General features: G+C 52.4%; 1 protein-coding gene across 5 annotated transcripts in view; it reads left to right on the top strand.

Moving 5' to 3' along the window:
- Positions 1-15,496, top strand: part of MAST3 (microtubule associated serine/threonine kinase 3) — a 65,851-nt gene that overhangs the window by 7,304 nt on the left and 43,051 nt on the right. For 3 of the 5 annotated variants that reach the window (XM_048497565.1, XM_048497562.1, XM_048497561.1), the window contains exon 2: positions 3,466-3,497. In XM_048497565.1, coding sequence (XP_048353522.1) covers positions 3,466-3,497 — 32 coding nt within the window. Of the gene's footprint in view, positions 1-3,465; positions 3,498-9,782; positions 9,926-15,496 lie in introns of those variants that run through there. The other 2 variants (XM_048497563.1, XM_048497564.1) reach the window with 2 other exon arrangements.

Raw genomic sequence — 15,496 nt, 5'->3', positions numbered from 1 at the left:
GAATTGAATTGAGCATGTTAGCAGTAATGTCGTCATAACTCTACGTAGCTTGTTGCCCTTATGTAGGCAGCTATGTGAGAAGCAGAAACATTGCACCTTTTCGTCAGCATTTCTCAATGCTGGGGAAGGCACCACCTGTTGCATTTCTGCCTGTTGCATAAGTCCACTTGCGGCTGAATCATGCTTGAGAAGGGAAAGCAAAGAGGAATCAGAAGGGAATCTCATTTCCTCGGAAAGGTACAAGGAAGTCAGAGGCGTGGGTGGCTCTCCTCTTGAGTTGCTCTTGCCAGATCCAATTCCCTGGTCTGGTGGCCTTTGGTCCCTTGCTAACAGAAACCCTGCAGCCACCGTGGGCAGGTTGACTTTTCCACGTTTGCAGCAGCTGCTCTGTGCATGCTCAAGGCCGGTCTGGCATTTGGACCCAGCAGGCACCAGTGCAGGGGGGGGAGGGGAGGGGAGGGGGGAGTGAAGGACTTGGGATCTGAGGAGGAGCAGAGGGCAAAGCAGTTGGACGCCACGGGGGCAAAGCAGTTGGACGCCACGTGCACCTTGTCACACGGATGACTTGTGCTCACCTGCGGCCCAGACTGCCTGAGACGCTTGGGTTCTGGACTGGTTTTGCGACCCGTGCGACATCCATTGTGGTGTGTGTAACCCACCCACCCCCCACCACCAAATCAAACTTCAGATACAGATAAAGTAAAAACAAACATTTAACAAGAGTGCTGGTGAATCTAGATCAGGGGTAGGGAACCTGCGGCTCTCCAGATGTTCAGGAACTACAATTCCCATCAGCCTCTGTCAGCATGGCCAATTGGCCATGCTGGTAGGGGCTGATGGGAATTGTAGTTCCTGAACATCTGGAGAGCCGCAGGTTCTAGATATAAGCTTCTATAAACGGTTGCTAAATGTCTAAAAATAAGTCCGTGAGCAATTGCCTTCTCTATGCCCTGTGTTCAAATATTGATAGGATTGTACAGTCCTCAGTCCATGAGGGATTTTCTGGAGGTGGGTTTTTATCATTCCAGTGTTGCAATATGAATCTTTTAGCTGTGGTGTGGGCACAGAAGGTCACACGCCAGCTGGGTGACCTTGGGCTAGTCACAGCTTCTCAGAGCTCTCTCAGCCCCACCTACCTCACAGGGTGTTTGTTGTGAGGGAGGAAGGGCAAGGAGATTGTAAGCCCCTTTGAGTCTCCTGAAAATAAAAGGTAAATAATCCTTGGTGTGATATTCATTTTGAGTGTCTTTACTTTGCCCCATCGAGACAAGTTTAAAGTTACCCATCTGTGCAAATCTGTATTAGCAATTAGCTTGTTAAAATTTAGCCTATAGTGTGATCACTCTAGGACAGTGATGGCGAACCTATGGCATGGGTGCCAAAGGTGGCACTCAGAGCCCTCTCTGTGGGCCCGCACAGAGTCCCCCCCACACACACACACATCCAGACTGGCCTGGGCCGCTGGACTCAATTATTAGTATTAAACCTAAGACCTAGTTTTGGGGAAGCAGTGTAGTTAACCCTGTTAAGCGCTGTTAAACCCCACTGATTTTCATGCGAAGAACGAAAATGCGTTCCTTTACCTGGGAGTAAGCTCAGTTGCTGGCAATGGGGCTTGCTTCTGAGTAAACCCTCCTAGGACAGTGTTTCACCCGTTGGAAGAGTTGCACGGTTGCTTCAAAGCAAAGCCACCAACTGCCACCAAGCTTACTCCCGAGTAACGCACGCCTTGGAGCCAACCGTTTTTTGTAAACTAAAACCTCAGTATTCAGGCTAAATTGCCGTGTTGGCACTTTGCGATAAATAAGTGGGTTTGGGGTTGCAATTTGGGCACTCGGTCTCGAAAAGGTTCGCCATCACTGCTCTAGGAAATCCGCTTGTGCAAACCAGAATGCAGACTAGTTAACAGAACATGTGTTTTGAGCAGGGCAGGTTTGGGGATTATTGGCTGAGTTGAACAGAAATGAACCTGACCTCTGGGTGTGGAAATGAGAGTCAGTGTGGAGTAGTGGTTACAGTGTCAGACTAGGCTTCTGGGAGACCCAAGTTCGAATCCCCACTCCATCCGGGAAGCTTGCTGGGTGACCTGGAGCCAGGCACATGTTCTCAGCCTAACCTACTCACGGGTTTGTTGTGAGGATAAGATGGAGAACCCCGTGTTAGCTGGTTTGGGTTCCCACTGGAGACAAAGGCGGGGATATCAGTGAAGCAAACAAAACAAATAAAGGCACTCAGGTGCATTGTGAGTGCTTCTGGAGAGATCCCAAGCAAGGGAGAGGTCCAGCATTCTGTCAAAAATGGAAGGACATCGGAATAATGCCAGCCAACAATGCCCACTCCCCCCCCTTTTTAAAATTAATTTTATTGATAAATCAACATAAATCAAACATACATTATTTAAGTACTTTTAAAATATTACAAATGCCTTTCAATTGAATCATATCTACTTCCTCATCTTATTCCTAGATCCTTTTTGCATCAACTAACATTACAACATCATCTTATACAACTTATATAACATATCTTCCTTACTGTTCTGCTAAATTTCCTTTTACTTCCTCTGTTTTATATTATTTAAGCAGTATCTTATTCTGACTTCCTACTAGCTTCATTCCTAGAATATAAGATTTATACTTTACTTAAGTCTTCTTTCTTTTCCTAATTTCGTCATATTTCTATACATAATCCAACGCAAATTTATATTGACATTTATGTTCTTGCATATATTTACATTAAAAAATAAAAATAAATAACCTTTACGTATTTAGTCCTTGCCTTATGTTTTAAATAGCACAACAACTCATAACATCTTTACATTCTTTTCTAGTTTTCATATATTTCAGAAACGGAGACCAATTTTCAATAAAGTCCTTATTCTCCTTATTTTTCAAGAAGGATGAAAGTTTGTTGTTCGCTGCATAGTCCGTTAGGGCATCAAGAATGCCCACTCCCCCTCTGGCAGGCCAGGCCAGCATGCACACACACGCAGGCAGGCTTCGTTTCTTCTTGAGCGACTGGCTGCTAAGCCAGGGCACAAATCTTGCCCAGCTAGCAGGGAAAGTTCTGATTTTAGGAGGAGAAACTCCTGTTTAGAGTGCTTGTTTCAGGGCAAACCCAGACCTATCCCTAACGCTGTGGAACGTGGACAGTAGAGTGCCTCGGATGGTGAGTGCCGGACCTTTCCACGAGCCACGGCTTGATCCCACACACTTGGCACGGAGGAACACAAATCAGCACATACGGCCTTAACCACCTCCTGCAGTTCTCATGTTCAAAACTTCTCCAGTGTGGAGAAGCCTGTGTGGAGCACTCGGCCACTCCAGTAGTTTGCTTAGGCCTGTTGCAAAGGCCAAGGCGTGGAGACCGGCGCTGGGGTGTCTGAGCAGGGGGGTGGACTAAAAGGGGGGGGGGGGGTAGAGAAAACTTTGGCCATGATCTGACTCTTGTTCTTTCTTCTTCATATAGAAGGAGCTGAGCTTGCCACGCCGAGGAAAGACGTGAGTAGGGGCCACCAGCCCTGTTTTTGTTCTGATGTCTTGTTTGTGGCTGTCTGAACTCAGAAAGGTCCCTCCCCTCCTTCCTTCCTTCCTTCCTTCCTTCCTTCCTTCCTTCCTTCCTTCCTTCCTTCCTTCCTTCCTTCCTTCCTTCCTTCCTTCCTTCCTTCCTTCCTTCCAGACCACATGGAACAGCAGCTGTCCCTGCCCTCTCTCCACACACCCCAAACCAGAGCATTGACCCAATGTGGAAGTCACTGTTTTATATACCAAAGTTGTCCTTTTGTGCTGCTGAACTCTGTTTCTATGTCCTTAGTGAGCAGTTGGCATTTCCAATTATTGCCTATTTGTCATATTGACCATTTTGATGCTAAAATGTGTGTACAACATTTTGGCTGCTTACTTTTTCCTCTTGTGAGCCACATGAAGATGTTAGCAGATTTGGCCTGCAAGTTTTCTTAATAAACCTGGGGGAACTGTGCCCATCCTCTTTTGGATGCCAGTAGCAGTTCTTAATTGGATTCCAGATATGTACGAAGTAAGAGCTTCCTGGAACACATTCCGTAATAGCATAGCTCTGTTGGTCTGCACTGGAGCAGCTGGCGGAAGAGCTTGGACTCTTGGAAGCTTTTGGGCGCTGGGATCTTGTTGACCTCTTGGGTGCCGCTGGACTCAGATGGAGCTGTCCCAAGAGCAAGGCAGGAGGTCCTGCAAGTCAACTCTTTTTCAGCCTGGCAGGAGAGCAGGAGAGCAGTAGAGGGCACCTCCAAAAGCCCCGTAACGCGTACCCCAAACTAGAAGACCACGGTCTCATTTCCAGTGGCAATTTAAGGCACAGTCTAAATTTAGAAGAACAGAGAGAGATGGTGGGAGCCCTAGAGGTCCTGCAAAGCCCCACATGGACCTCAGCTGGAAGCAGGCGACGTCCCTGGCCACAACTGCCAGACTGTTGGTTTTTTACTAATGGACGGGGGTTGGGACTAGCAAGGACGGGAAGGAGGAAGATGCTGGGAGAGGGATAGCCGTGGAGCCCAGGACCTGTGCAGAATGGGGTGCAGAATGCAGCAAGCCAAGAAATCCATTTCAAGTCTTTATGAAGAAGAGTTTGGATTTATATCCCCCGTTTCTCTCCTGCAGGAGACTCAAAGGGGCTTACAATCTCCTTGCCCTTCCCCCCTCACAACAAACACCCTGTGAGGTGGGTGGGGCTGAGAGAGCTCCGAAGAACTGTGACTAGCCCAAGGTCACCCAGCTGGCATTTATGGGAGTGCCCAGGCTAATCTGAATTCCCCAGATAAGCCTCCACAGCTCAGGCGGCAGAGCGGGGAATCAAACCCGGTTCCTCCAGATTAGATACATGAGCTCTTAACCTCCTACGCCACTGGCGGCAATAGGCTTGAAAGCAAAGGAGCACAGTGTGTTGGAAACTTAGAAGCCGAACCTCACCGTTTGCAAGATCCGAGCAAGGCTGCTACAGGATGTTTCGGAGGTCATTGGCACATCGGGTCATTGCAAATCAGAAAGCGTTTCACATACTCCCTGCTTAAACTCTAGCAAACTTTCTCAGGGCCAGGAGGCTCCGCTTTGGGGAGGGGAACCCAAGAAAGAGCCACCATCCGGGCATCTGCCCACAGACCAATAGCAGAATAGTGGAATCCAAGTCCAGATGAGTCCATGCAAAGGCAAGAGGTTGGTATGAAATATTGGGGAGAGGGGAATCAGAATATGAATGGCACTGGCCCAGAGGCCTGGCTGGAGAAAACGCTAGGCTTGCCATGGCCCTTCCATGGTCCAGGAAGTTAGGGGGCCACTAAACTCCTATATTTTTGTTCTGGGCAGTTTCTGAATGATGCCCCCCAGCTGGCTGTTTCTGCAGAAGGACTGTGTGCATGGAGGGCACGAGGGGGTTCCGAAAAGGCCTCAGTTTGGACTTGCCCCAGCAGCCTTCCCTTGAAGCTTCAGAAGCCTTGACCCTCCTGGGCCAAGCCTTTTCCCCTTGACGGCAGGAGAGACTGCTGCTCTGTGTGCCAGTGGCGGAGCGGCAAGGGGGAAGGGGGGTGCGTTGTGCAAAAGGCACAAGCCTGGGGGCGGAAAATCACCCCAGCCCCTCCCCCTTTGGGGTATAGGCAGCCTTGAAATGTTTTCAGGACCAAGGACAGCAGGCGACACCTGGGCGGGGGTGGGGGGATGGGGACGTCCCAGTGGCATCCACTTCCTTCTAACTGCCAGGCAGTGGTACCAGAGTACGGTGGCGCTCACTTGCCTCTGACTTCTACAGGCAGGCAGGTGCCTTGACGTGTGTGGTCCTCTCCTCTTGGTGAGGCATCCCCAACCCCACTGAGCCCGTGTCGAGCGGTTTCAAGCCAAGCCGCCTTCCTTTGGAAGTGTCGGAACCTCCACGAACCAAACAGTTGAAACAGTTGTGATGAATAATGATTTCTTTACTGTAGGTCAGATAAGTCCCGAACACGGTCCAAGACGGTTCTGGCTTGTTCAGGCGAGGCGTCTGGATCAAAAGCACCCAGACCGTACTCCACCCCCCCGCCCCCCCGCCCCCGTCCCCCTGACAGTTTCTCAGTGGCACTACTGAGAACCAAACCATCTGGCCTTCACTAGGAGCAAGAAGAGATAAGCGGAGACTGAGAGCATCAGTAGCATAGTTTCACACAGCAAAAGCACACCAGACATACTGTGTTTCCCCGAATATAAGACAGTGTCTTATATTGGGTGCTGTGTGGTTTCCGGGCTGTATGGCCGTGTTCTAGCAGCATTCTCTCCTGACGTTTCGCCTGCATCTGTGGCTGGCATCTTCAGAGGATCTTCATCCTCTGAAGATGCCAACCCTGGAAAAAAAGCGAAAATACTACTAAAGCTAAACCATGCTCGAAGCTACAACACCAAATGATTCAGCCCGTGAAAGCCTTCGACAATACAGTGTCTTATATTAATTTTTGCTCCCAATGATGCGCTATGTCTTATTTTCAGGGGATGTCTTATTTTTCTGTGTTCTGTTCGTCGGGCATGCTTCCAAACAAAAACTTTGCTACGTCTTACTTTCAGGGGATGCCTTATATTTCGCACTTCAGCAAAACCTCTACTACGTCTTATTTTCAGGGGATGTCTTATATTCAGGGAAACAGGGTAGATCCCATGCCCCAACAAGTCAGCCATCCCGACAGGAAGGCTCAGAAGCTCCTGAATGGGTTCTCCCTGCAGGGCCAAAGGGGGTCCGTCCCTTGCCACTCAAGTAGCGGAAGGCCAGGGCTGGCTATTCACTTTGGGGAAGAAAGAGGTGGCAGCCAGGAAAAGGGTGAGAAGTGAAGGTAGCATACTCCTGTGTGACATGACGGGTTGCCAATTTCCAGGCTGCAAAGCTCAGTTCTCCTAGAGAAAATGGCTGCTTTAGCGGACAAGCACTATATGGCAGTGATGGCGAACCTTTTCGAGACCGAGTGCCCAAATTGCAACCCGAAACCCACTTATTTATCGCAAAGTGCCAACACGGCAATTTAGAAGAAGAGTAGAGTTTGGATTTATATCCCCCCTTTCTCTCCAGCAGGAGACTCAAAGGGGCTGACAATCTCCTTGCCCTTCCCCCCTCGCAACAAACACCCTGTGAGGTGGGTGGGGCTGAGAGAGCTCCGAAGCTGTGGCCCAAGGTCACCCAGCAGAGGTGTGGGAGTGTACAGGCTAATCTGAATTCCCCAGATAAGCCTCCACAGCTCAGGCAGCAGAGCTGGGAATCAAACCCGGTTCCTCCAGATTAGATACATGAGCTCTTAACCTCCTACGCCACTGCTGCTCTCTGAATACTGAATACTGAAACCTGAATACTGAGGTTTTAGTTAAGAAAAAACGGTTGTCTCCGAGGCGTGCGTTACTGAGGAGTAAGCTTGGTGGTAGTGGGTGGCTTTGCTTTGAAGCAACCATGCAACTCTTCCAACGGGTGAATCATGACCCTAGGAGGGTTTACTCAGAAGCAAGCCCCATTGCTAGCCGAGCTTACTCCCAGGTAAAGGCTCACGCTTTAGTTCTTAGCATGAAAATCAGTGGGGTTTAATAGCTTAACAGGGTTACCCACACTGCTTCCCAAAACTAGGTCTTAAGTTTAATGCTAATAATCGAGTCCAATGGCCCAGAGGCCAGCTAGATGATAGCGTGTGGGGAGACTCTGTTTGTGTGTGCCCACAGAAAGGGCTCTGAGTGCCACCTCTGGCACCCGTGCCATAGGTTCGCCACCCCTGCTATATGGTGTACTGTAAATCCGAGGTGAAATCCTTCTCCCAGCTCCCCACCGGCACCACTTCCAAATCTCCAGGTATTTTCCAGATTTTGGCACGCCCATTGCCACTGCTCTCAGTGTCGGGGAAGTACACTGCCCCGGCATTGCTGGCCCTCTTTCTGCTGCTTGCCAAGGTGTTCTGCGAGGGGAAGTGAAGGAGGCCCCCCCTCTATTCTGTAAGGGAGACGAAGTCCCACCCCAGGAGTTGACAACCTTTTTGACCGCTCTGGAATTTGGACACAGGGTGACGGGCCAGTCCCAAAATCTAGAACCAGGGGGCATCCATTGAAAATGCTGGGGGGAAGAATTAGGACTAATAAAAGGAAACACTTCTTCACACAACGTGTGATTGGTGTTTGGAATATGCTGCCACAGGAGGTGGTGATGGCCACTCACCTGGATAGCTTTAAAAGGGGCTTGGACAGATTTATGGAGAAGTCGATCTCTGGCTCCCGATCTTGATCCTCCTTGAGCTGAGATTGCAAATGCCTTAGCAGACCAGGTGCTCGGCAGCAGCAGCAGCAGAAGGCCATTGCTTTCACCTCCTGCCTGTGAGCTCCCAAAGGCACCTGGTGGGCCACTGCGAGTAGCAGAGAGCTGGACTAGATGGACTCTGGTCTGATCCAGCTGGCTTGTTCTTATGTTTTTATGTTCTTAAAATGGCTGCCACGGGAGGCAGAGACCACTGCCATGTGTGGTGGCAACGGATGGCTTTTTAATAGCAGCTCCTAAGGATTTTAGGCAAAAGCTGTGCATGGCAGGAGGCCTCTGTGAATGAGCACCCAGTTTCCTGCCTGCACAGCCACGCCACAGTGTCTGGAGCCTTGAGCGGCGGCGGCGGCGGCAGCAGCTACCAAAGCAACTTTTTCAAACTCTCCAGCAGCCCCTCGGAACTAGGCTGGCCTGGCAAGAGAAGAGAAGAAGAGAGTGTTTCGGATTTGTATCCCCCCTTTCTCTCCTGCAGGAGACTCAAAGGGGCTGACAATCTCCTTGCCCTTCCCCCCTCACAACAAACACCCTGTGAGGTAGGTGGGGCTGAGAGAGCTCCGAGAAGCTGTGACTAGCCCAAGGTCACCCAGCTGGGTGCTTCGATGCCTATCAATAAACACTGCTGATCAAAGATACAGAATCCGTTTATTGCTTCAAGGTTCGAGACCTTACAGGAGCAAAAGCAAGGAGGAGGAGGAGGAAGAAGGAGGAGGAGGAGGAGGAGGATGTAAGAAAGAGTCCAGCACTCTGCTACTCGTAGTGGCCCACCAGATGCCTTTGGGATCTCACATACAGAATGTGAAAGTAATAGCTGAAGGAGGAGGAGTTTGGATTTATATCCCCCCTTTCTCTCCTGCAGGAGACTCAAAGGGGCTGACAATCTCCTTGCCCTTCCCCCCTCGCAACAAACACCCTGTGAGGTGGGTGGGGCTGAGAGAGCTCCGAGAAGCTGTGACTAGCCCAAGGCCACCCAGCTGGCGTGCGTGGGAGTGCCTAGGCAAATCTGAATGCCCCAGATAAGCCTCCACAGCTCAGGCGGCAGAGCGGGGAATCAAACCCGGTTCCTCCAGATTAGAGACACGAGCTCTTAACCTCCTACGCCGCTGCTCCTCTGGCTGGTGGGCATGCACGGCTGGCCTGGCACAGAGGAGCGGGCCAGGCGCCACAGGGTTGCCTTCCGCACTGTGCCACTCGCCCCCGAGGGGGCCCGGCCTGGTTCTGGGGGCAGGAGGGGCGCCTCGGCTCAGCCTGGCTGGCATCCTCCCCGGCTCCCACTCTGGTGTCCGGCCTTGGGCATTTCCCGGTCCGCTTCGCCTTCTCATCCCGCCCGGAGCGCCGCGGGTTCGAATGCCGCCCTCCCCCAAAGGGCGAGGAGAGGGCGGCCTGAGAGGCAGGGCGGAAACCGTGGAGCTGGAGGAATGGCTGGACGGGAGTGGGGGGGGGGGGGGGCCGCCTGAGGCCCCAGCGGAAACTCGGCAGCCGGGACCGCCCCGTCCCACCCGCCCCCCTCCCCCGCGAGTGCGGGTCTGGGCGGGGCCTCGAGCATCCCCCTTGACTTGGGGGGGGGGGAAGGGGAGCAAGCGAGCAGGACCCCCTCCCCTCCCGGCTGAGAGCTGGCCATGTCGGATCGCGGCTCCCCGAGGGCGCGGCGCCCCAAGAGGTACCGGCGTCGGGGCGGGCGGGTGCGGTCAGGGCACGACCTTTGCGTGGCCCAGGAGAGGCCGGGTGGGGCACGGGAGGTCGCCTCCTCCAGAAGGTAGCCCTGCGGTGGAGGAGTCGCGCAGGGGGGGGCTACCTGGGGGTTGGGGGCGCCGGCGAAGGTCTCCCCCCCCCCCCGGCTGGCCGCGGCCCTCTTGAGCAGGGGCAGCGGGGACGCCAGGCCTGGCTGCTGTGTGTGTGGGGGGGGGGGAGGCAGCAGAGGAAACCCCCTCCCCACCTACACACACGCACCTGCCCCCCCCCACCTGAACAGGCTCCCCTTCCTGTGGCCTCCTTCAGCCGGGAGGCTGCACTTTGCAGCCTCCAGCAGGTGTTGGACTGCAGTTCCCGGCATGTCCCACTGCCAGCATGATGCTGGCAGAGGACGTGATGGGAACTGTAGTCCATAACATCTGGAGGAGCCGGGTGGCCTGCCTGTGGTCCCAGAGCAGGGGTGTCCAAACTTCGCGGCCCTCCAGATGTTCGTGAACTACAATTCCCATCAGTCCCTCCCAACATGAGCATTGGCTATGCTGGCAAGGGCTGATGGGAGTGCCTGGATTCGTGGTTATCTGGAGGGCCTGTAGTTGTTTCCATGCTCTAGAGAGCAGTAGGGAACCTTCGGCTCTCCAGATGTTCACGAACTACAATTCCCATCAGCCCTTGCCAGCATAGCCAATGCTCATGTTGGGAGGGACTGATGGGAGTATGTCCTGGCTATCTGGAGGAACCCACAGTTGTTACCACGTGCTCTAGAGCAGGGGTAGGGAACCTTCGGCTCTCCAGATGTTCACGAACTACAATTCCCATCAGCCCTTGCCAGCATAGCCAATTGTAGTTCCTGAACATCTGGAGAGCCGCAGGTTCCCTACCCCTGCTCTAGAGGGAGCCGGCTCAAGAACTGGCCGCCCTCGAGGGTCCCGGGCCCAGGAAAGCGGCCAGCAGAGCGTGCCCTGTAGCTACCCTTGCTTTGCAAGAGGGCCTTGTGGCCGCCGGGCCGAGGAACTTGAGGCCGGCGGCGGCTCAGAGGCTTGTCGTTGGCATTTTCTTTTCCAAACGGGTCGGCGGCACCCTGGCCCCGTGGGGGGAGCCTTTGCTCCGGACACGCTGCTGGCAACATTCGCTGAGACCCGGTGGGGGGCGGGCAGGGGGGAGAACTAGAAAGGAGAACTCAGAGGATCGTGGGACAGGAGTTGGTTGACCTGCCAGCTCCAGCTGGGCATCTTACTCGTGCCTGGGGGGAGGGGGGGTGTCTGGCTGTCCTTCCTGGTTTCTGCCTCCCTCCCACAGTGCTGCGGAAGGAGGACTGTAGTGGGGGGGGGGAGGACCATCTCTGGGGACATCTTTGAGCAGAACTAAGCGGCCTGGTGTGGGAGGCCTCAGTCTGGCAGAGGAAAAGCTGCTACTTCCTGTTTGTGCCCCTGTCGAAAGGGAGGGAGGGGAGGCTTACGCTTCCATGGGTGCAGGGTGATCTTGGTGCCGCTTGATCTCCGTTTTGTTTATCCCCCCCCCCCCCAAGTCAGAGCCTACACCCCCAGCTTCATGTGAGAAGTTTTGCGGCAGAGCATCTCCATGGTCCCCTTTGCCCGTTGCAATCGAGCGGAGCCTTCTCTGGGCTGGCAGCCGGGCACCAGCGGGCCTGTTTCTTTGGTGCACACTGGCTGTTGCTCAGTTGTTTGAGAAATCTGTGGCTAGCTCTCTGCAGAACGAAGCAAGGGGATGTGATTTGGAAATCCAGCTGCCTGAGCCATCTCATTCTTACCCTGCTCAGGGTTAGGTGCATAGTTTACTCTCCTCCACTGCATTCTCTGTGCAGCTTAAGGAGCTGGCCGGGCCAAAGTTGTCCTGGGAGGGTTTAATAGAATCCTAGAACTGGAAGGGGCCATATCAGGTCCAACCTTCTCTGCTCAACGCAGGCTCAGCCTAGAGCAGTGGTGGCGAACCTACGGCACGGGTGCCAGAGGTAGCACTCGGAGCCCTCTCTGTGGGCACGCGCACACAGAGTTCATCATGTGGGGGGCGGAAAATCACCCCCCCACACACACACACACATCTAGACTGACCTGGGCCACTGAGCACAATGTGCGCGCACCACAGTGAGCAGGGAGGACTCGGCTGGCGGGCCTGGTGCCTGTGCTCCAGGTGGCTGCTGCCTGGGGGGGGGGGAGGAGGAGGGCACAGAGGAGGCAGAGATGCTAGAGAGGCACATAGCCGTGCGCACGGGACTTGCTGGAGCGGTGCGCATGGGACTTGCTGCCCGGGGGGGGGGAGGAGGAGGGCACAGAGGAGGCAGAGATGCTAGAGAGGCACATAGCGGTGCGCATGGGACTTGCTGGAGGCGCATGGGACTTGCTGGAGTGGTGCGCATGGGACTTGCTGCCCGGGGGGGAGGAGGAGGGCACAGAGGAGGCAGAGATGCTAGAGAGGCACATAGCGGAGGCGCATGGGACTTGCTCGAGCGGGGTGGGGTGGAAGAAGAGGGAGCCAACCGGTTTTTTCTAAACTAAAACCTCCGTATTCAGGTTAAATTGCCGTGTTGGCACTTTGCGATACATAAATGGGTTTTGGGTTGCAATTTGGGCACTCGGTCTCAAAAAGGTTCGCCATCACTGGCCTAGAGCATCCCTGCTGTCCATCCAGCTGTTGCTTGTGGTCTGCCAATGAGCGAGAGCTCCCCACCTTCTTAGGCAGCTGATTTCACTGTTACACAACTCTTTGCTGTGATCCCCCCCCCCATCCAGTTGGAACCTTTCTGCTCTTAATTTGAACCCATTATTGTGAGTCCCGTTGTCCTCTGCTGCCAGAAGGAACAGCTGCCTGCCCCCCCCCCCAAGCGACAGCCCTTGAAATACTTGGAGGGAGCAACCACGTCCCACCTCAACCTCCTCTTCCCCAGGCTGAGGAGTCCCCCGGCCGTTTTCCTCCTACCGGTAGCTCTCGGTTTCCAGACCCCTGGTCATCCTCGTGGCTTTCCTCTGCGCCCGCTCCATTCTGTCCCCATCCTTCTTGGCCTCCATAACTGCACGGAGGACTCCAGGAGCAGCCTGACCAATGGGACTATGACATATTACGTTTTGGTTGTTATGCCTCTATGGATGATGCGCCCCAAGATCACGTTAGCCTTTTTTGCCGCTGTTTCTCACTGGCTGCTCGTATTATTATTATTATTATTATTATTATTATTATTATTATTATTATTATTATTATTATTATTATTATTTAAATTTAGTATACCGCCCTATCCCCAAAGGGCTCACGTTTAGCTTACTGACTCCCCGTACCCAAGATCTTGTTCACACACGCTTCTGCCCAGACATGTGTCCTCTACCCAGTATCGAGGCTTCTTGTTTTTTTTTTACCCAGATGCAGAATTTCCCTTGTAGAACTGCATCTTGCTCACATATCTCCCCCGTCTGCTCAGCCACCCCTCCCCCCATCTCCCACTTCTCTGCTTTACCTCCTACTTTCTCAGTTATTGCATTTTTGCTTTTTCTGCCAGCAGCATCCGCTTCAAAGGAGGCACTGTTCTGTACCAGACATTTCTGGGTTAGGATTGCAAACAGAAAATTTCCAGGAGCCACAAAAGAAAATGTTATTTTTCTAGTCCCCATCCCCGGAGCCCTTACATCTTCAGTAAGAATGTCATGGGAAGTGTTTTGTGATAATTAGTACTTTCAACTTTCTGCAATAATTAGTACTTTCAACTTTCTGCAATGAGATTCCCGCATGCCACACCATCTTTTGTAAAACAGGTGCGGTTTAAAAGGTATACGTATGCCGTTTAAACCCCACCTTTTTAAGAAGAGGTATACATCAAGGAGCATTTGGGAAGTTTATTGTGGATTCCCTCTGCAAGTGGTTGTGCTTTTAAGCTTGCCTTTCGGTATCCCGAAGAAACAAGAATGATTACATTTTTAAAGGAGGTAGGTATGCCGAGCTGGCCAGTTAGTTTCTAGAACATGACCGTAAGACTCCCCCTCCCCCATGCATCTGCATCGGGTCATAACATGGCGGTCACTTTTGCAGTAAAAAGGCTGTTTGGTGCCTGCAAGTTTGCAGGTGGTGATGATATTTTAATTGCGAAGTGCTCAGCTATGGGAGAGGGATGTTGGGTGTGTCTTGGGTGGGTGTGGACGCCGTGCTGTGATTTCCGGCTGTGGCTGTTGGGTGGTCCCAAGCAGGAGTAAGAAGAAATTGAGACACACACCACTTAGTGGCTGCCAAAGTCTTTAAAAAACAGTCCCCCAGGCCTTTTATTTACCTACTGACACTACTTGTATGAGATGTGTGTGTGTGTACGCGCGCACGTGCGTGCGTGCGTCCCACCGGGGATCCAAAGTAACTTATAGAGAGATGTCAAAAATATATTAAATAACTCAGTTGAAACCTAGAAGCATCTGAGGGACCAACAAGATGTTGGAGTGGTTGTGGTGGGTTTTCCGGGCTGTGTGGCCGTTGTCTGGTAGATCTTGTTCCTAATGTTTTGCCTGCAACTGTGGCTGGTATCTTCAGAGGTGTATCACAGAGAGAAGTCTGTTATACACTGTGTCCAGACTTCTCTTATAACAGACTTCTCTCTGTGATCTTAAAGAGAGACTCTGGGCTCTCTAGTTTAAACAACATTGAAAGTGATGCTGTTTCGGGGTAGATTTCCCACCCATCCACCCCAATCAGCATAATTATCAATGTAGGTTGTTGTGGGTTTTCTGGGCTGTGTGGCTGTGGTCTGGTAGATCTTGTTCCTAATGTTTCACCTGCATCTGTGGCTGGCATCCTCAGAGGTGTATCACAGAGAGAAGTCTGTCATAAGAGAATTCTAGACACAGTGTGTAGCAGACTTCCCTCTGTGAGACACCTCTGAAGATGCCACTGGTAGAGTTGGTGGGCCCTGACCTGGATGGCTCAGAGCAGGGGTCTTCAAACTATGGCCCTCCAGATGTTCATGGACTACAATTCCCATCAGCCCCTGCCAGCATGGCCAAGTGGTAGGACTCATGGGAATTGTAGTCTATGAACATCTGGAGGGCCATAGTTTGAAGACCCCTGGCTCAGAGTAGTCAGAGCTCCGCAGCCATGCTGGGTCAGACCTGGTTAGTCCTAGGACCACCAAGAGAGTTCCGAGTTGTGAAGCAGCAGCAGGTGAGACAAATCCAGATCCTTAGGCCAGGGATGTCCAACCCTGGCATCCCAGATGTTCATGGACTACAATTCCCATCAGCCCCTGCCAGCACAGCCAATTGGCCAATTGATGGGAATTGTAGTCCATGAACATCTGGGATGCCAGAGTTGGATGCTCCTGACTTAGGCGCATTCAGACAAGTAGAATACAGACCTTAAAGGGTTAAAATTAGAATGGCTTGTGACTGAAAGCACATAAGCCTCTCGTGCCTTTATTCGTTTTGGAAAGTTTGATGGGAAAAAACGTGTTTTGGACATTTTATATAGTCACGTAGGAGGTTAAGAGCTCATGTATCTAATCTGGAGGAACCGAGTTTGATTCCCAGCTCTGCCGCCTGAACTGTGGGGGCTTATC

Source organism: Sphaerodactylus townsendi, linkage group LG05 (assembly GCF_021028975.2).
Source record: "Sphaerodactylus townsendi isolate TG3544 linkage group LG05, MPM_Stown_v2.3, whole genome shotgun sequence".
Lineage (NCBI taxonomy): Eukaryota > Metazoa > Chordata > Lepidosauria > Squamata > Sphaerodactylidae > Sphaerodactylus > Sphaerodactylus townsendi.
The sequence above is the reverse complement of the archived record's forward strand: the minus strand, read 5'-3'. Positions and strand labels throughout refer to the sequence as shown.